Source organism: Podarcis raffonei, chromosome 9 (assembly GCF_027172205.1).
Source record: "Podarcis raffonei isolate rPodRaf1 chromosome 9, rPodRaf1.pri, whole genome shotgun sequence".
Classification (NCBI taxonomy): Eukaryota; Metazoa; Chordata; class Lepidosauria; order Squamata; family Lacertidae; genus Podarcis; species Podarcis raffonei.
The window spans coordinates 67,510,977-67,532,457 of NC_070610.1; the positions used below are offsets into that span (position 1 = coordinate 67,510,977).

The 21,481-nt window shown below is 41.8% G+C and overlaps 1 protein-coding gene and 1 long non-coding RNA gene across 11 annotated transcripts in view; one reads left to right on the top strand and one right to left on the bottom strand.

The window, feature by feature from the left end:
* LIN54 (lin-54 DREAM MuvB core complex component) overlaps positions 1–19,115 on the top strand; it is a 34,875-nt gene extending 15,760 nt beyond the window's left edge. For all 9 annotated transcript variants that reach the window (XM_053404252.1, XM_053404258.1, XM_053404250.1 and 6 more), the window contains 11 exons: positions 3,857–4,002; positions 5,498–5,623; positions 5,987–6,203; positions 6,998–7,074; positions 7,219–7,416; positions 10,053–10,144; positions 11,329–11,400; positions 12,575–12,677; positions 12,841–12,978; positions 14,724–14,926; positions 15,793–19,115. In XM_053404252.1, the coding sequence (XP_053260227.1) occupies positions 3,857–4,002; positions 5,498–5,623; positions 5,987–6,203; positions 6,998–7,074; positions 7,219–7,416; positions 10,053–10,144; positions 11,329–11,400; positions 12,575–12,677; positions 12,841–12,978; positions 14,724–14,926; positions 15,793–15,994 (1,574 nt within the window). In that variant the 3' untranslated portion in view covers positions 15,995–19,115. The remainder of the gene's footprint in view (positions 1–3,856; positions 4,003–5,497; positions 5,624–5,986; positions 6,204–6,997; positions 7,075–7,218; positions 7,417–10,052; positions 10,145–11,328; positions 11,401–12,574; positions 12,678–12,840; positions 12,979–14,723; positions 14,927–15,792) is intronic.
* Positions 17,808–21,025, bottom strand: LOC128421443 (uncharacterized). 2 transcript variants are annotated; one of them, XR_008332313.1, is made up of 2 exons: positions 20,761–21,025; positions 17,808–19,791 (listed from the first exon to the last, which is right to left on the bottom strand). It is a non-coding gene; the product is annotated as an uncharacterized LOC128421443 (long non-coding RNA). The 2 variants fall into 2 exon arrangements; XR_008332312.1 differs by having other exon boundaries at positions 20,621–21,025.
* Between the last annotated feature and the right edge of the window lie 456 nt (positions 21,026–21,481).

The window sequence follows — 21,481 nt, forward strand, 5'->3', positions numbered from 1 at the left end:
ATGATCTGACTGGCTTCTTGCTCTCTTAAGCCCTGTCCACCCTGTTTGGTGAAAACCACTTGGGAGGGGTTGATCAGTTGTATCCAGGGTGTGTTGAATGCATTTTTACGTGACAGAGTCGTACCTGCTACCTTTAAATAGGCATATGTATTGTAGGGCCCATTTTATGTAACATCCTTCCAGTTGAGGTCAGATAGGCCCTTTCCCTACTAAACTTTTGGCTGCTACTGAAGACTTTCTTTTTAATCCAACGGGTATTTTAATTGTAGCTTGATTTTATAGTTTTTACTAATTTTATTTTTGTATTGTATCTTTGTAAACCGCTTAGAGACTGTTGTTGTTAAGTGGTATATAAATCATTTAAATAATTTTAAAAAACTCACTTGGGAGTAAGCTCCATTGAACTAATTCAGACTTAATTTTGAGTACATGTATAAGATTGCATTGTTAATGACAAAGCTTGTAACATATAGTGCTGTAAACAAGCACTTTCTTTTGATTTTTCCATAACAACAGAGCCAGTATTAAAGTGCCTTTATTATTTTTATATTTTAAACACTGTTGTTACTAAGCAGGAGTTGTACGCAGTGGACCCAGTTTGCATGTAATGCTACTGTGTGGTTTAACAAACCACAAGATGTCTCACAGACAAATAAACCTTGGATTGTTTCTCCAAAGTTTTCTGTTTTTCAGCTACTCTTGCCTTTGTAGCTTGATGAATGGCTGGGGTTGGCAAGCCACGCTTAAGGAAAAGTGGTGGGCTTGCAGGAAATGCCAAGTCATAGTTAAAACAAATCAAGAACTATAAGCCAACAACAAACCAGGTTTTCGGACAGTGGATGATTTTTGGTAGTAAACAAGCCATAATTGAGCTGTTGGCAGGCTTCACACATAATGCTAAGCTGTGGTTTAACAAACCACAGTTTAACAAGCCATGGCTTAGTGTTTTGTACAAACCCAGGCCAGTCACTGCTTCATGTGTATTCACTGCAGTGTCCTGTGAAAATTCAAGGCCAAAACTGTAGTCAATACTTTTATCAGTGCTTTTAGAGTGTAATGAATCTCTTCCAGTCAAAATGCAGGAATGTAAAATGAAGAGCTAATTCTGCTTGTTTAAAAGAATAGAGTGATCCAGCACAATAGCATTCTCTGAAAATAACATGGATTTATTTTCTTGAAACAACATTGTGGGCTGCTGTTCAAGGTGTCTGCTTATCTAATGCATCAGTACCTATCCCTGTTCAGTTAGAGGGTTTGGTTTAATTTAGACTAAATTTGTTTTTAATTGCCCTCATAGTATTAGAAAATTGGATTCGATATTCTTTATAAACACTTAAAAGCTATCAGTAAGTCTTCTATGCTTCTTCAATTAAAAAAAGCAAATGTTCCAACTAATTTGCTTCTATTTATATCCAATGCATTTCTGAAGTTCTGGATAGCTTGTGAGCTAAATGGAAGTGCTTTATTTATACCAAAGCTCAAAATTGTGATTCAATCTAGTTAAGAGCATGAGGAGAGATCACTAGTATGCTTTCTTAGTTCATGTAGAATATTCTGACATTGGTTGCTGCTTGTTCTGCGTTTCAAAATGGCCCACAGCTTTCAAGAACTTGCCAATAAAAAGCAAGCAATTAATTGCCATCAAATTCCACTTTAGGAACATGCGATATTCTGGAAGTCTGTGGCTTTGTTCAAAACAACAATAAATAATGGTTTACTGCTACTTTTTGTCCCAGGCTGTGCTCCCCCTTTTGCCATGCTCTGTTCTTCTCCCATAAAGCCAAGAGGCAAAGTTTGGAAACTTTTGCTTAAGTTCACTGTGCCTTCCCATGTCATTCAAGCTGGGAATTGTGGTTTATATAACGATCCATGGTCAGCTTCAAAATAAGACAAGTTCAAACCATCACCCAAGCATCTGAAACATTTCCTTTCCTAGTTCTGGAAGTAGTTCAGATGGCAGCTTAGTAGCAGTGAGTATACCTCCCTGGTATGTGTAAGTGTAATGGTTGCGGAGTGTTCTGAGCTTCCCAGTCACTGCCCCCTTTATCATGAGGTTGAAAGGATGGTTATCTCTTCGCCTCACCCCCCGCCCCCAAGTTCATACAGCTGAAGGAGTTAGATGGAAGAGTGGTGCTTTTTTGCACTTCCTCTTTCAAGGCCCAGATCAGAACCTGAGTTGTTGAACATTTGTGGAGTGACCGAAAGCATAGCTGGGCGGGGGGGGGGGACCAAACTGGGAGACAGAAAACGGATGTGGTGATGAGGGATGCAGGGGAGAAGAGAATGAGCAATGTGTGCACACATAGGATCCAGTTAAATGAAATCTCTTGAAACTGCATAATTGGTTCACAAATTTACCCCCCTCCCTCCAACCACAGTCAAATTATCAATCACACCTATTTCCATTGACAGAACGGTAAAAAAAATACACTTCCAGTGGTTTCCGGTGTGGCCATTGTGCAAAAACATGGATCTGAGACACAGTTTTATGGAACCTCATAATTTCTACATCAAAATCATAGGTCAGCTCTGTGTCTGCTGATGCGTGCTTTGAGTTGTTGTCATCCTATGTCAAAATCATGAAGATTCATGGGGGATATGAGCCCTGGATCTGTGTTACTGTGGCGCTGGCTGACAACAGATATGAATTTTTTAGTGCACATTCTACCCCCTGCTCCTGCCCAAACCACAATCCGATTAAAACCTATGTCAAACCAGAGAGGGTGGTGCCCATGGCAAACTCGCAACATTTCCATATTATACCAACTGGTAACTGTGGTTCAACAGTAACTGGTTAGTTTCAATGAGCCTGCTCAAGATCAGTTATCACAGATTAGTTATACTTTTTAAATGTCCTTGGACCATCCTGCCACAGATCAAAGAGTCATAAAAGGTGCATTTTCTCCCAAATAACTGGACCCTGCAGTTGAAGAATTTTGGTCTTCGGGGCCACGAAAGACCATGGGAGGCTGTAAAAGCTACTAGATGGTACTTTGGAAAACTTATATTAAACTCCAGGAGAGGTTTACAGTTCTGCAGTATACTATGTTCCTTAACCATACTCCCAATAATCACTGATAAATCAAGCTTCCTTCTCACCCAGCAGGTGGGGACTGAGTGAGGCACTTGAAAAGGAAAAACATACTTGTGCAGCCAGGCTTCTTCAAGGGGCATTTCAACAGAAATGTCTTGTTTTCCTTCTGTGTCTGACTTTTAATCAGAGCTGGAATAACCTGAAGCTGAAGCCTGGAAGGAAACAGGTGGCCCAAGCAGTAATGCAATGCACACAGTCTCATCTCGGGATGTAAATGCACCCCTGTGGTTTCCACTTATGATTTATTGCTGACAGAAAGTTCTAAAAGGGGGGGTTACTGAATGAGGTTGGTGGAACTTTTCTCGCAAGATTATTAGTTGTAACCAGCTGTTGTCATCTTTCCCTTTGCATTTTGTCCTGCTTTATAACAGGTTTCTATTTTTGTTAGAAATACAAGCGGTGAGAATTGAATCAGCTGTATTTCTGGTATATCTTTACCTGGAAGTTGCTAACACAAGAGAAAAATGGCTAATTGTTAATCTTTTGATCTGGAAGTTTGGATTTTTGGCAGCGTGCTGGAGTCAGTTTTGTCTCTCTTTTTCTGTTTTCATTTTATTCTTGATGGTCTTCAGCTATTTTATTACAAAAAAGAAAACACTGTCAGAAAATGTGAGACACTTCTACTCTGCTACCTGGGGGGAAGGATGAAATGAAGGCAGCACTTCTTCTGCAACAGTGTAGAGCAGTGAATTGACATGCTGTTTCTTTTCATGACACCAGCTATAATCATCAGTTTGTTTCTGTTCTCTTTTTTTTCTACAGGTCGAGTTCTTTCGCAGACCACTCCAGGGACACCTCCAAAGACGGTGACTATCTCAGAAAGCGGCGTCATTGGGACTACTTTAAGTTCTGCTATACAGCAGACACCAAATAAGATAGCCATTTCTCCCTTGAAGTCCCCCAACAAGGTAAAAAGGTCTATTCAGGTTTACAATTATTTTGGTGTTGCTCTGAAAATGATCTGAAGTAGTAGGATATATTCCATTTAAACATATTCCACTTATTCAAATGTGGAAAGTGTGAGTTAAATTCTATTAATCTGTATTTACTTAAAATGGTAGCTGAGCCTTCCAAGTGAAGAACAAGTAACCTGAGCTTCAAGCTGCCTATTTCAACCTGTTTTTTGAGTTTGTTTGAATACTTTAAAACCTCAATTTCTTATCACTACTGCTCGATTCTCTTAAATAGGGCTATGTTTAAAACTTGTCATTGAGGTTTTCATAGCTTTTTTATAAACTTGAGGAAGCATTTCCAGCCCTGCACTTGAGCTTGTTTGATATCACTTAAAATCTTATAATTTCTTTATTTCCTTCTGAGGAAACTGATTAGTTCAGTGAAATTAGTTTTGTAGCTGGCATCTCGTAAAAGGTAAAGGTAAAGGGGCCCCTGACCATTAGGTCCAGTCGTGACCGACTCTGGGGTTGCGGCGCTCATCTCGCTTTATTGGCCGAGGGAGCCAGCATTTGTCCGCAGACAGCTTCCAGGTCATGTGGCCAGCATGACTAAGCTGCTTCTGGTGAACCAGAGCAGCGCAGGGAAACGCCGTTTACCTTCCCGCTGGAGCGGTACCTATTTATCTAGTTGCACTTTGACGTGCTTTCAAACTGCTAGGTTGGCAGGAGCAGGGACCGAGCAACGGGAGCTCACCCCGTCACGGGGATTCGAGCCACCGACCTTCTGATCGGCAAGTCCTAGGCTCTGTGGGTTAACACACAGTTTTGTTTAATTCTAGTTTATTTTTTGATTTTTGTTATTCTGTAGTCGATTATTTCTCTTTTCAGGGTAGTTTCTTTTGTTCTGTGTAATTTCTTGGTTCCGTGACTGTCTTTTTTTCACTGGCCTATTTCAGCCTGGGCTCGCTCAGTCGATAGAGCATGAGGCTCTTCATCTCAGGGCTGCAGGTTCGAGCCCAACATTGAGCAGCAGATTCCTGCATGGCAAGGGGTTGGACTAGATGACCCTTGTGGTCCCTTCCAACTCTACAATTTTATGATTTATTTTAATCACGTTTCAAATGATCCACAGCAACAAAACCTGTAAACTTACTGCCTCTGTTTCTTTTAATGAAATTGGAATTTCCAAATTACCAAACATCTACCAGCTGAGCAAAATTATCGGGGGCCACTTTCTTCTTGCCAGCAGCTTCTGATGCCTAAACTGTTGTAACTTGTTTACCAACCTGGTGCCCTGCAGCTGCTTTCAGTACCAGCTAGCAGGTGGTGGTGGTTGTCCAAAATAGGTTGGCTCATGACCCCCAACAGCATGAAAAGTCTTGTGCATTTGTATTCTGTTCTGATTTTGAAGCTGAACGAGCTGTAGTTGTGTGGAACTGTATTACAGAATGTTTTAGCCTAAGATCTTTGCTTTGTTAAGCAGCTAACAGTGGTGTCTGTCGCCTCGCAGCCTCCAAGCTCACCCCAGAAAGCAGTTGGTGTTCCTCTAAACGTAGCCCTGGGGCAGCAGATTCTCACAGTGCAGCATTCAACACCATCTTCCCCCGGAAAGGCTGTAGCTAACAATACAACTCAGGTATGCAGCATTCTGGCTCTTGTTCTGAAAGCCTCACCATCAAGAGTCCGACTCACAGCCCTGCATAGTTTCAGACATTGTTAACTGTTTATCCATCGAAGTTTTGCATTTGTTTTGATGAGTTGAAATGATATGCTATTGGGAGAAATAGCTTAAAGTAAATTTGGTCACAAACTGGTGCTTACTGTATCCGACATCATTAATACAAAGTGATAGTGCATTTCAAGAGTTTATTGATCTGTGCTTTAAAATGAAGCACAAGGGGGAATAATGTTGACTCACTAGAAACTACTTCTTTGCCAACAATAAAATAGAGGCTGATATATTGACACCACATAAATAACTTTACAACTATTTTAACAGGCTGTGAAATCTGCAGTACAGACCCTTACTATGGGGGGAGTGAGCACATCTCAGTTTAAGACTATCATTCCCTTGGCAACAGCACCCAATGTTCAACAGATTCAGGTACCTGGAAGCAAATTCCATTATGTCCGGCTTGTAACTGCCACAACAGCCAACAGCTCAGCACAGCCAGCCACTCAGAATCCCAGCATCAGCACAGCATCTCTTCAGCAAGGTTAGTAGTCTCCATAGTTGAATGTTTTCACGACAGTTTTGGAAGTGCTTAACAGAAATGCAAATACAAAGGGCATTAAGTAGGCATATGTTTAACATTCCGTGTTCTGCTTTGTGCTGGTTGTATGCCCACTCCCAAGTAGGAAAGGTTTCCTAATACTTGTTGGACTAATGATTTAGCCATGAATGTTCATTGTTGATCTTTGACCAAGATTCGGGTGTCCCCATTTATCAGGCAGCCTCCCCTTCTCAGTCCCACCTCCATTGCAATAATTAGGTTTTTTAAAATGAACAGCTTCCAGCAGTGCAAATGCAAACTATTTTTAAAGTTGTAATTGCCACTTAGGGGGTGATATACATTCCTTAGCCATGAAAAGTGTCAGATTGGAAACGCTGCTTGTTTGCCCTTAATTTTAGGAGATGTTGCAGATGTATGGTCTTTTTGTGTTGTGTTGCTTTGTTTCACCATGATTTGTCTAGGAGTTGATCAGGTAAATGGTAAACAGCAAAAGTTTGAGGTGTGTGTTGTTGTTCTATCCAAAATTCTGAAAAAACTCGTTTAAAATATTTTTTTCTGTTAAATGATTTCAGCATGTAACAATGCCATAAAAATAGATATCGAAATATCCCACCCTAACCCGGAAGCTGGTGTTCAGGCAATACATACAAAAGAACAACAAAACCAAAATGGCCCTACCTTTAGTATACAGGAGTAACAACCAGAGAAGCTGCATCCTGTAAACATATTTGCACAGGAAGTTGCATATTGTGTCTCATGTTGTTTCTTTTGAGCAGCTAAGCCAATGGTGGTGAATGCAACCCCCGTGAGGATGTCTGTCCCAATTGTTCCAGCAACGCAGGCAGTCAAACAAGTGAGTTTTGCGTCCGCCTACGTACTTAATACGTATTTCTGGTTTTGTACAGTTGGAATTTCCAAAGTAACTTCTCCTGTTGATTTGCAAAGAATAAGATCTCATGTGCAATGAAGGCATCATGGCAATTTCCTTTCCTTGCAGGTGGCGCCCAAACCAATTAGCACAACTTCGCAGATAGTTACTACAAGCCAGCCACAGCAGAGGCTAATAATGCCTGCCACACCACTGCCACAGATCCAGCCAAACCTCACCAACCTTCCCCCGGGCACAGTGCTGGCTCCAGCCCCTGGTGCAGGGAATGTAGGCTATGCGGTTCTCCCGGCTCAATATGTCACACAGGTATGGCATTGATGTGGAGATGAAATTGACCAAAATATTTAACAAGCGTGTGATGCTTTATAGTGTATAGATTCTTTTAACAAAAATGACCCACTTGGGAGTTAAGGCCAGAAGAATTTCAGAGTTTCCAATGTCTGTGGACACAAAATAAGTGCTAGAAATAGGGTAGGCATAATCCATCATTTTCTAATCTTTGATACCCAAGACGTTGGGCTTTTTCCTCCCGCTTTTGGACTAACTGTGAAGCACACCATTGTACTGAAGTGGATACACACATTCCCTCTCCCAGGATGTTTTCCCTGCTGGAATTTTCCCAGGCTGCCAGCTGTGCTGCAGGCTGTATCAGGGCACCCTTCCACATGGGGAGATGTCGGTGCCCATATGTTGGCAGGAAAAAAACCACAGTCCTGCACAGGGCCTTCCTGCTTAAAGGACATGGTTGCATTTCCCTTCAGTCCTTCTCTCATCACACTAGTGTAACCCAGCACAGTTCGGGAACTGCTAGCCTGATGAAACTTACTGATAGACACTAGCACAAGATGCTGCATATGCTTGGAACGTGTGTTAGACAGGCAAGACTGAGGAACACCTGTGGATTGCTGCTGTCTTCCTTTGGAAAACATGGGATAGAAAATTGCATGTAGAGCAGCTGTGTAGAGGCTTACTGGTCCAAATCATTGAGAGTAGCCCTCTAATGGAAAACAGCAACATCCCCCACGCTCTCCCTTGTAGCCAGATAGTCTGGCAGAGCTGAAAGAAATGAGAGCTTCAGTGTGACTTAATTCATGGAGTAGATGGCCAGGTGGAATTCATTTGGTGCACGGCCCAAGCAGATGATGTGTCTTCTGCCAGAAAAAGAGATTAGGAAGAACTTACCCCACCAGCAATTGAAATACAAAGCAGGCAAGAAAGAAGGAGCCTTTCAACATGGATGGAAAGAGGAAGGACATTGTTTGCCATCATGGCAGCTGAGAAGAGATGGTTGCCAAAATGATACTCCGGTTTTGTAAATGCAAAATCTCATTCCAGCCAGCTTGGAGGATTGCTTTGAAATAAAGCTGAGTTCCAACTGTTCCCAAATAAAGCTGAAAATGGAAGATCTTCTTTGCTGGAAAAATCAGACTTGTCTCTGGAGTGTGAGGTTCAAGTGCATTCTAAGAACTAAATAATAGAAGATTATGGACTGCATGGAGATGAGCGGAAAATAATTTTAATAACAGAGAACAAGAGTCAAATCCCTTTAAATACCTTTATGGGGAAATGAGAATGTGGGATTCTGAATCTAAAAACAATAAAATGGCTGGGAAAGCAAGGGCAGCTGATGAAATTTATTTTAGGTATTAACCCACCATCACTATACCTCAAGGCCATGAAGGTCATCAGAAATTCATCTGGTTAACAAAAGGGTGTTGCCGGGGAGACGTAGGACCTCAGCTGTCTTCCTCTTTGAAAATTTCTCTGCTTCTCCAAAGGAAGCAGGCATGAGGAATTTTTCAGCTTGCAAACAGCTTTCCTAGCTAACGCAGTCCTAGCAGAAGCTCGTCTGCAGGTGGTTCCTGTCCCTAAAGTGGAGAGAGTTGGGTGAAAAGCAGAGAGCTGATTGCACAAGGTGATTTCTTACGGCCAATATGTAGCATGTTAATGGTTTTGTCACTGGAAAAGGTACAAGGAAAAGCTATGTAAACTGACACTCCCTCCGCCACTTTTCCAGCTTCACTACCATGCATTCTGAATCAAAATAGGATACTTGCAGTAAGCCCCTAGTTTTCCATAATTCCTAGTTTTCCATAGATATTTTCTGCTGATACCACAAAATGAGTTCCAGCAGTCCTCTTTCAGGTGTGTGAAAATCCCCATATAGTTTAGCAACAACAAAAAGATCAAAATCAAATCGTATGGTGCTTTGACAGGCTCTTAGGCAGGCATAGGCAAACTCGGCCCTCCAGATGTTTTGGGACTACAATTCCCATCATCCCTGACCACTGGTCCTGTTAGCTAGGGATCATGAGAGTTGTAGTCACAAAACATCTGGAGGCCTGAGTTTGCCTATGCCTGCTCTTTGGGCTGCATAATAGTTCAGCTGTGGAGGAATTCTAATGGGACTATAAATGGAAAAACTGCTCTATGTATTTCCCAAATAAAGTTTTTCCCTACTATTTTTTATCTGACCATGAAACTTAGGCATGAGAAATTGAAGGAGCTTTGACAACATAAACTGCTAATCAGGTGTAATATTTTAGTTTAACTCTCAACAGACTTTTAGTCAAATGGAGTGTTATGGTTCCTGAATTTTCTAATCCTGTCACAAAAAAGTGTGGTGCTATGAGACATTATTGTTATTTTTATGTTTAGACAGGTTTTTAATCTAGTTACAACAGTCCTCTTAGAACAGTGTATCCTAAGAGGTGTGAGGCTTCCATTAGCACTAGAAAATTAGGTACACATTAAACATGAGGTTATAATCCAGTTTCCAGGACAAAAGCCCTCCAGTCTAAAAATAGTAGTGAACATCTTCTTCTGACTCTTAATGACGGAATAAAAAGTGTTTGGCCAGCTATTTGCGCAAGTACTAATCTGCAAACGGTATGTCATGTACTGGCTTCGTGTTCTGACTTTGTGAATTTATTTATTTTTAGCTGCAGCAGTCATCCTACGTATCAATAGCAAGCAATGCCAATCTTAGTGGGACATCTAGTATCCAGACCCAAGCCCGCCTGCCATTCAATGGGTGTGTATTGTGTAGATGTGTTTTAAGTAATCACTGCACAGAACGGAAAGACAGAGGATTGGGAGAAATATTTGGAGTTGTTCGGTGTTTAGCTGCTGAAGTGGTAGGGCATCCGCCTTGCATGTAGGAGGTCTCTGGTCTCAGAATATACAAATAGGGTTGATGTTTTGCTTGGTCCTAAAAAGATACTTCCCAATTGTGAATTTTTGCAGGTTTTTTCCCCTTATGTGCCAACCCAGTTACATTTTGCTTTATATGAAACCAGTCTTAAAATAGATAAAGATCTTACAGATGTAAAAACAATTCTCTTTACCCATAAAAATTATTTAAATCCTACCCAGGTTCCAAAAGGAAAAGTAATCCCACAAGAGTAGGGCAGGCACACCGAACACCTCTCTGCACATATTTTTATTCCTAATGAAGAGACTGAACAATCTTGGTCAAGCGTATTGTTTCTCGTGGTTTGTTTATATGGCGGTAGTACAGTAGATCCCAAATATCTGGGCACACTTTGTTGTAACACCTGAAAAATTTAATTTTAGAATGTGGAAGAGTAAGACTTAGGACTGCTTTTTGAAGAGCCCAATACCCATTTTTTCCATGCATGAGTCACTGATATGGGCATGCCTGCTTAACTGAAAGGACACAGCCCCAAAGAAGCAACTTTTAAGGAGACACAACAGAAAACAGCTTCATGAGGCCAGGTGAATTTGCTGAGTCTTTACTTTTGGAGTGACTGAATAATCCACTTACAGCTGATGCTCATGCAAAGCAGAATAACTAGTCCCTGACAAACTAAGCAGAAGAAAGCAATGCCAGAGCAGGCGATCATTCAGAGAAGCAGTAGATAACCTCTGTTATGCATTGACACAATGGACTTAAAGGACAGTTAAACTGATTTTTTTTTAATCCTGATTCAGTAGCATTTTCCTTTTGGCACCACAGTTTGGGAATTACTTTTCTGATAAGTCATTTGGTGGAACCACTTGCTCCGGAGGCATTTAAGATGCTCCTGCTCTCTGACCTTGGCACAAGGTGGGCTAGGTTGTGTAGTCTGAACTGTGGGGAACAGATGGGTCAATGTTCGCAGTATTGTTATTGCACATCTCAAATGACGCAATAGCTAATCAACATTTTGTCCTTTGGGCCAAAAAATGACTGAAGTCATTAAAACTGTTTTACAGAATAATTTCCTCCGAATCGGCAAATCGCCCCAGAAAGCCATGCAACTGTACAAAATCACTGTGTCTTAAGCTGTAAGTATAGCTGTTTTACTTTTTGCCATCTTGAAATGTTAAAAGTAAAACCCTGTTTTTCCATCAACAAGAAAGTGCATGCATTACAGCAGAGGAAGCTAAAATCTTATTGGGCTCCCAGCACAGCCACTGGTCAGGGATGTTGGGGTTGTAGTCTAGCAGCACGTTAAACCCATTACAGATAAAATCTTGTGTTAGAGGAAGATCAAGTAGAGGCCACATTTCCCAGAGATTTCATATTTAAGGTGGTTATCTTAATCTCACTCTGCGGTAGATACTATCTTTTGCATTTTAGACTTGGATAAAACCTGTGCACTGCTGCTGAGCGCCATGTGCATGATAGGATGAGGCCTCCTTGTGTAGTGATGTGTTCTTGAGATCAAGATATATGAGTGGGCAAAGAGGCTAAACGACGTTGCCTACAACACATCCTGGTTGGCTGAGTAGGAAGTTCAAGCAACTTTTCAGTATGCTGAATGCAAGCTCCTCCCGGTTCTAATTTAAGGGCTACTAAGTTGAAGGGGGGACGCGGGTGGTGCTGTGGGTTAAACCACAGAGCCTAGGGCTTGCCGATCAGAAGGTCGGCAGTTCGAATTCCCGTGACAGAGTGAGCTCCTGTTGCTCAGTCCCTGCTCCTGGCAACCTAGCAGTTCGAAAGCACATCAAAGTGCAAGAAGATAAATAGGTACCACTCCAGCGGGAAGGTAAACAGCGTTTCCGTGCGCTGCTCTGGTTTCGCCAGAAGCTGGCCACATGACCCGGAAGCTGTACGCCGACTCCCTCGGTCAATAAAGCGAGAATAGCAACCCCAGAGTCGTCCGCGACTGGACCTAATGGTCAGGGGTCCCTTTACTTTTTAAGTTGAAGGGGGGAAAGGCCTGCCCTTTCCTTTTCCTTCAGGGCCAAGCCACACTAGCTTTCTTCCTTGTGGGAGGAGTGTTGGAAGCCCTTTCTCTCCAGAGTTGCAAAGCCCCCGTGGTTCTGGCCTTGGGATTTTTTTTTCTCTGCGAGACTCATGACAACAAAGTTTGAGAGTGGCTGTTAAACCCACTTGGAAGGCTGATCTGCCTGCCGTGAGTGTGGTTGGAGGAGCCATGCAACCCCTTGCAATCCACGCTTGTTCAGTCCTTGTGGGCGTTTTGTGTTCAAGCATCACACGAGATTTCCCTTTCAGGTACTGCGATTGCTTTGCCAATGGTGAGTTCTGCAACAACTGCAACTGCACAAACTGCTATAACAATCTGGACCATGAGAATGACAGACAGAAAGCAATCAAGGTAAAGCTCTTCTCTTTCTAAAGCAAAACCAAACCTTGACAAAAAGACTTTTGTCTTTTGTGACCGGATGAAATGGTGTCTGCCAGTTCTTCCTGTGAAAGACTGGGTTTGCGTCTCCAGCAATTGCATGTGGTGATGGATTTCTTTGCATCTGCCTTGCTAGGCCTGCCTTGACAGAAACCCAGAAGCCTTCAAGCCTAAAATAGGGAAGGGGAAGGAAGGCGAGTCGGACAGGCGGCACAGCAAAGGTTGCAACTGCAAGCGGTCTGGATGTCTCAAAAACTATTGTGAATGCTACGAGGTAGGACCCAAAGTCTGCTGTATTTCTCTCCTCTCAGTACTTTTTTGTCACTTCCCTCCCTGGTTCATTCTCACAGCATCTCCATGGTGGTTCCGTTTTTATTTTTTTTAACACACACTTATATTAGGCTTATAAATGTTATGTGAAATACTAATACAATGGTACCTCTGGATGCGAACGGGATCCTTCCGGAACCCTGTTTGCATCCTGAAGCGAACGCAACCCGCATCTGCTCGTGGACGGGTCGCGAGTCGCCGCTTCTGCACATGCGCGTGACGTCATTTTGAACATCTGCGCATGCGCAAGCGGCGAAACGCGGAAGTAACGCACTCCGTTACTTCCGGGTTGCCACAGAGCGCAACCCAAAAATATTCATCCCGAAGCTACTTCAATCCAAGGTATGACTGTACCTCGGGTTACAGACGCTTCAGGTTACAGACTCCACTAACCCAGAAATACTACCTTGGGTTAAGAACTTTGCTTCAGGATGAGAACAGAAATCATGCAGCGGGAGGCCCCATTAGCTAAAGCGGTGCTTCAGGTTAAGAACAGTTTCAGGTTAAGAACGGACCTCCAGAATGAATTAAGTTCTTAACCCAAGGTACCACTGTATCCCTATTTTAAATCCAAAGCTATCTTCAGCCACAGGAAACCTCTTAAATAAAAATTCCTTCAGTGCTTCTGGAAAAGACCCAGGCTCTGACTTTGGGCAACCTCCACAGGGAAAGCAGTTCAGAGCCAGGAAGTAGCTTAACAAAGGCATTCTGCCATGTTTCTGTTTACTGTGTAACATCCATATACTGTAACTTCAAGAGCCCCTTGCGGACACGACTTCTACCTATATGAAAATGGGAGAATGAAAATCTCCAGTAGTTGAAGGATTTTATCCCCTAATTTTGCAGCATAATGAAAGATCAGTGATGCACTATTGCAGATTAGGCAGTCATATTTATCCGGCTGATGTTGCACTGAAAGGTGTGTGCTAAACAGTAATCACTTTGAATACACGAATAAATCTGTGATTTTACAACACATAGAAAAACAATACCTCAAAGACCGCCTCTCCCCATATGAACTGATCTGGACCCTGTGAAAATCATCTGAGGCCCTTCTTCCTGTGCCTCCTCCACAAGAGGCCCGGAGGGTGGCAAAATGAGAATGGGCCTTTTATGCAGTGGCTCCCGATTTGTGGAATGCTCTCCCCAGGGAGGCTCGCCTGGCGCCTTTGTTTCATATCTTTAGTGCCTGGCAAAAATTGTTCCTCTATAACCAGGCTTTTAACATTCTATGGCCTTTCTGCAGGGCCTGCAAGACAACAGCTGTTCTGCCTGGCCTTTGGTTTGGACTTAGTCTGACCCTTATGTTTTCCTCCCCTTATGGTTTTGATCTATGGGCTACTATTAAAATGAGGCTGCATTTTAAATTGTATTTTTAACCTGTATTTTAAATTGGTTCCCCCCCTCCATTATGTTTTTATTGTAATTTTACTGGTGTTAGCCTCCCTGAGCCCGGCTTTGGCCAGGGAGGGCAGGGTATTATTAATAATAATAATAATAATAATAATAATAATAATAATAATTATTAAACGTGTTTCTAGAAAGGGTTTGTTCTGCTTTTCTTTTATTATGTATATTGTGTTCTCATTTTGTATTTTTATGTTGCAAACTGCGCTGTGAACTTCGGATGAAGGGTGCTATACAAATTAAATAAATGAATGAATAGGCTTTTGTTTTTCTCCTGTTCAGGCAAAGATCATGTGTTCTTCAATTTGCAAATGTATCGGCTGCAAGAACTTTGAAGAAAGCCCAGAGCGGAAGACGTTGATGCACTTGGCTGACGCTGCTGAAGTGCGAGTCCAGCAACAAACTGCTGCAAAGACAAAGTTGTCCTCGCAGATTTCAGACCTGCTGACAAGGCCAGCCCCGGTGTTGACCAGCGGAGGGGGAAGGTGTGCTTACTTCCATTTTGTTGATGTCATGCAGTCTCTTCTGTGCTGTTAAAAAAATTAGTGCTGTAGGTTGAGAGAAATACAGTGGTACCTCGCAAGACGAATGCCTCGCAAGACGGAAAACTCGCAAGACGAAAGGGTTTTTGGTTTTTTGAGTTGCTTCGCAAGACGATTTTCCCTATGGGCTTGCTTCGCAAGACGGAAACGTCTTGCAAGTTTGTTTCCTTTTTCTTAAAACTGTTAATACAGTTGCGACTTGACTTCGAGGAGCAACTCATAGCCTTTTTGGTGTGGTAGCCTTTTTTGAGGTTTTTGAAGACTTTGGTGATTTTTGAAGCTTTTCCAAAACTTTTCCGAAACCGTGCTTCACAAGATGAAAAAAACCTCAAGACGAAAAAACTCGCGGAACAAATTAATTTCGTCTTGCGAGGCACCACTGTAGAGGACATGGAAATAACTTTTGGGAAGCAGAGTGCCTTCTCCTGCCTCACTTGCCTGGGCTCGTATTTTAGTCTGCTGCTCCTGCAATTGCTAGACATGGAACAAGTACATATACTACACATTAATGGGTGTCTGTACATGCTGTTTCCCTGCCTTTTCCCTTTAGCTTTTAAGGGCTTTAAACCCCTTTAAACCTGGAGGGAGGGATCTGTGGAAATGATGAACGAAAGCCATTGTCAGCCTGGATTTATAAAGATTGTGGAGAAAAAGAAAAGCACATTGCTATTCACACGTAAGTGTGTGTTTGAGGAACTGCATCTGATCTTCCTTGCTTTTACAGATAGATACCTTGATACTTAATTTAGGGGAAAAGGAGTCTGATTGTCAGTTATAATGCACTAAGGCTTGTTCTTGTTTTCTTCTAGGTTGCCATTTACCTTTGTAACGAAGGAAGTTGCCGAAGCGACGTGCGACTGCTTACTTGCGCAGGCGGAGCAGGCCGAGAAGGCAGGAAAGTCGAAGGCAGTAGCAGAACGGATGATTCTAGAGGAATTTGGACGTTGTCTGATGAGAATCATAAATTCAGCAGGAAAGTCCAAAAGCGACCCTTGTGCCATGAACTGCTGACTCTTGAAATGAGCTGTGGTCTGAACGGGACACTAAAAGGCACAGGGACACTTTTTAGTTCACATCAGATGTAGTTTTAGTCCATTCTTAATTTGGTGCTGCTTAGTTTTCATTGGTGTATGTTAATATTGAAGCTTTGTAATGACGTGTACCTTTTTAGCTTAACACTTTTACTTCATGCATATGGTGTGTATCTTTGTCCTCTCAACTTCATGGGACTGCACAGAATTGAGATTCTCTCCCCCCCCCCCATTTCTCTCTTAAAAAACGTTTCTTCTGGCAATTCTTTTTAAATTATTATTATTTGCAATGTATAGTGTTATATTTTGTATGCAGGTGGGTGGGAAGACATCCGACAGACAGGTTTTCAGGAACATCTCTTTGCAAACCCAGTTGAAATGACATTTGGCCAGCATCACAACACAGATTTTGTTGCAACAGTGAATAGCAGTACATCCTTGGATAAGGCAATGTTGAAAGGAAGTCAGTTAAAATAAATATTTGCTGGAAAGCAGTAGTTAGCCACAGTCCTGACTGCAGTGGGGAAGTTTATTGTACAGATCTTACTATTAGTATATATTAAGAATAACGCATTATCAGAGCTAGACCCAGAAATATTTAACTATGATATACAAAAAATCAAGGTGAAAATTTATATCATAGCCTCAAACAGCATAAAACAACATTTATAGTAAGTTTTTTAAAAATAATGTATCACTGTAATACATATTCCAAATTTTAATAAACTGTTTTCATTCGATTTCAAAGAGATTATCAATATGTTGTTTGACAAATTTTAATGTAGCTAGGGATTTTTAAAAACATTTCTGCCAGGTCCCAAATGTTAGCCAACCCCCTCTGAAGGATTGAAGGCAAATATCTCTCTCTCTCTTGAATCTAGCTATCCTTATAAGGCAGTAATCAAGTTTCCCTGTAACTTCCTGATCTTTTTAAGAGTGTGCTCTTTGAGATATGTGACTATAATTGCCAAAGGATCTTCTAGTAGCATTAATACCACTTATATTCATTGATACCTTACAACTCCCCCAGATCATTTAAGCTTTGTACCCTTCCAGTGCATGAAGTTGGGGGGGGGGAATCATTTATTGAGTTAATGATGTGAGATGTAAGCAATGCTTGATGATGCTACGTACCCTCTAAAGAGCACTTTGCAATGTGCCACACCTTTTAAATTGATATATGGGTGCAAGGGGAGCATAACTCTTAGTCTATATAAAAGGTTACATGGTTTTGCTCACTGAAAGCCCCAAACCATTTCCCCAATATCCAGATACCAGCGAGGATACCAAAAGCACATGAGTACTCTTGTGCCTCTTGAGTTTCTCAAACAGCAGTTTCCCCTTCCCTCAGACTCCATAGCAAATTGTTTTGAAGGGGGATTTTGAAAATGAATTTGCAGTTGGCCTGGCGGGGGGAGGGAGTAAAAAAACAAAACAAAACCCCTTAAGGGCAGCTAAAATGGCTCTTTGGATCCCAGCTAGCCAATGGGAATACTTAATGGTTCAAGGGTGTCTTCAAATGACCTACTTGGGTTTTATTTTAAATGTGATCAGTGAGGTGTTGAGGGTTAAACTTCTAAAGATGTGGTGTTTTATTGTGTTTTAACAATGTGACTGTCACCTGCAGATTTGAGGTGACAATCCAACACTGCTTCACTTAATCCCATTGAGTTAAACAGATTTAAGTGCACCTGTGTCTGTTAGATTGTGGCTGCAGTGCATCAAACATCGGAGCTTTCCATTCAGAAATTTATCCAAAGTAAACTGCATCTGCCTTGCCACTCACTGTGTCATTTTGTTTCTGTTTTTGTATACACCTCAAGTTTTAGCTTACTTATTAAAAAGTATGTTTTAGCAGTGCAGTGGCTGACACGTCCTAGTAAGACAAAGCTAAACCTCATAATTCCTTGGTGGAACAGAACCCCCCACTCCACCCCACCCCCCATGAAATAGCATTATTTTGGGTGGAGATGCTTCAAAGCGAAAGCCTTTGTAACAAATATTATTAAATTGCTAAACACACTTGCATGGTTTTCTAATGCAGCAAATGATTCAATCATTCTAAGTTTCATGAATGGATATAAATCTCATGCTTGAATTAGCAAGCACTTGCTATTATCTTAGTCTGCTCTGTAATACTTCAGTTCTTTACCCCCAAAGGGACAGCATAGAACTGTACATATATATTTTGTTTTGTAACTGTGTATGTATACACATAGCAGGCTGGCATATACGTACACTCAACCCTGAAAGGGAAGCTGTTTTTCCTTTTACCAGAATTGTTTTATGAGTAGAACTCTTGACTTGGAGTCAAAAGTCAGTGTGTTACCTTTTCAGAGTAGATGGTGAAGCTCACCTTTTTACTAATTCCATAAGTGTCCATATGATAAGAGATGTATAAATGTAAATTAGTGTAAGTGGATAAAATAATACTTGATCAAGTTATTTTTTTGAACATGCATACTTTGATCTAGAACTAAATATGTGTTTAATTTTGTACATACTCTTGTGTCTTATTCTAACTTGCACCTTTTGTGATGTGTATTTATAAGTGTGCAGAAAACCTTTTGTGAAGTTTGGATTCCGGTTGTAGATTATGTATGATGGAATTGCGTGTAAAAGATATGAAGAAGGTGCAATCAAAGATGTACTTTTCTGTCCCCCACTCCCTCCCCCCCTTTAGAACAAGCTCTTTCCTGTATTTAGCTTGGTTCTTCCCGTCTTCTTACTCCTGCTTTTGTGTTTTTGAACATGGTTCCCTGCATGAAACTGCTGAACAAGTTAGTTAAAATTAACATCAAGATACTGGGAGGAATCTATGAAACACTCGTGCAGTACAACGTCTCCAAATTAGTGTTTCTCCTGCATTTCTGGCATGATTGGAAAATGCCCAGCTGGAATGCTTTTGTATCATACCCATTGTCGGCAGATTTTGAGAGGGGAGGGTGTCGGGGATTAATTTTCTAGTTCTGGTTTACATCTAAAATAGATTGAAATTTATATTTACTAGACCTATTCAAAGAATACACTTTTCTATATTGTAAAAACAAATGTCAGATAAATCACAAAGAAAAAAAATAAAAAGTTTATACTATTCTGTACACGTGAATGTTTGCACTTTTTTCTTTGATAAGAACCTTTACATTCCTCATTACTACCAGGTTTTATTAGCATTAATGAGGCAATTTCCTTGAGAGGAATTTGTCCGAGCTTAAAATGCTTTATCATCTTAAATCCTCAATATGTCCAATGCAGTATTTCTTCTCTTTCCTCCCCAGCTGTCCTCTTCCCATACACTTTCCCATTTTCCCTGTTGAACAGGACATAGCCTTGGTTTTATTTGATTCATCATTTGTTCCCCATAATTCACTGGCAAGTCATGTTCCTTCTCGCTTTACAACATTGCAAAACCATGGCATTTCGCTTGACCCTCCTATCAGATGTCAAATAGATAAACAATTACATGACTTTCCATAGACATCTGAAGGCAGACCTGGATCAAGAAGCTTTTAAATAATGTCTGTTGTTTCATTGTGTGTTTTATATATTCTGTTGGAAGCCACCCAGAGTGGCTGGGACAACCTAGTCAGATGGACAGGATGCAAGTAATAAATTATTATAATTAATATCCCACTCTGGATGGTTTGTGAGAGCCACACTCACCATCGACATTGGGCAATACTGGTGTGCTTTGGCACAGGCCTCAACTCTGCTGAAGGTGAATGAAGATGCTGCTGCTGTTTTCTTCTGTCAATGAAAACGGATGTTACTACAGGGCTGAGGATATAAAACAGGAATGCTCAACATCATTAAAACTAGGCTGTTTTGTGTAGTCCTCAGAGGTAAGCATGCTGTGATAGCTTCATAACTTCATGCACTTTAACGAACAGCCATGTTGCAAGGTAACGGGAGAAAGAAGGCTGTATGTTGTTAGGAAAGGGCACACCTTTTTTTAAATTGCATTTCTCCTCTGAATTTTAGCCAAGAATTTGGCCTCTTCCCAATGGGAAGACCCATCAACATCCTCTCCAGTTTCTTAAGTCCACAACTTGACTGCACAGCCAAAGTCTTACGTGCAGCGGCTCCCAGTGCTTTGTAAACATTGGCTGGATTCTCCAGGAGTGGAAACTTTTTAGAGAAAAGTCATTCTACTAACTTATCACTGATTTTCGTTGCACCATCATGTGGAAGCAAGCCCTAATAAGCAAGGAAGTGTTCCTTCCCAAATACTACACTACTACAAGTTACAGGGAACCAGGCAGAGGGCCTTCTCGGTCGTGGCACCCGCCCTGTAGAACACCCTCACACCAGATGTCAAAGAGAAAAATAACTACCAAACTTTTAGAAGACATCTGAAGGCAGCCCTGTTTAGGGAAGCTTAATAGGTTATTGTATTTTAGTGTTCTGTCAGAAGCCGGCCAGAGTGGCTGGGGAAGCCCAGCCAGATGGGGGGGGGGGAAATAATAAATTATTATTATTACTACTACTACTACTACTACTATTATGACACGGATATGAAAGGAGTCCTGTGCAACAAGGCATCTCATATGATTTCTCAACAGCCTGTGAGGTAGGACAGGCTGAGAGAGGCTTTGGCTGGCGCCACCTCCAGGTCGTACACGCGGGGAGCTTGCATGGGAATTCAAGCCCTGGTCACCCAGGGTCAGAGTCAGAAACCGTAGCCACTAGGCCATACTGCTTCCTTCCTGGACGTCACAGACTTCTTATAATAATATTTTCCCCCACTCCCTCAGGCTGAGCTCAGAGCGGCGTCGCTCTAGGGCTCCGCATCTTTGTAGTGAGAGCCCTATCGAACGGAAAGCACGGGTGGGTTTCGCAAATCGCCCGCGTCAAGGAGAAACGTACACGCAGGTCTACATCTTTCGTAGCTCTACGTGCTCGCCACCGTTCGTTGAAAGGCCGTTCAAACCGCCGCCCTCGCGGATTTCGTTTTCCTTATTGGCTCCCCTTCCTTGCCTGAAGCCCTTTCTGATTGGCTCGCGCTTCCTCTCCGTGTGTGTGTATATAACCGTTCTTCTCATTGGTCAGTTCTTCTTTAAGGCTTCGTACTTCCGATTGGTTGCTTTTCCTTTCTATCATTCCAAATAACGTACTTCACTCGCGTACCAAAAGCGGAAGAGGATGTCAGAGCCCAATCAAAAGCAGAGTACGGCTAAGAGCCAATGAGAGCACGGCCGCGCTAGGCGCGAGGTTGGCTATACCCGCGTGCTTTGGCAATTCAATTCCTTTCGGGTTCCGTCCTTGGTGGAGTGCGGGTCTCTGCGTAGAATATGGGGGTTTTACAGTAGCTTTGTACTTAGGTTCATTTAACGGGGTGGGCGGACGGTTATTATGACTACTGTTGTTATTTTTCGTCTTCCCCCTTTAAATGTATTTAATTTAAAATTAAATATATTAATTTAAATACATTTAAATGTATTTAATTGCTACTAATTTGGAGTCTAGT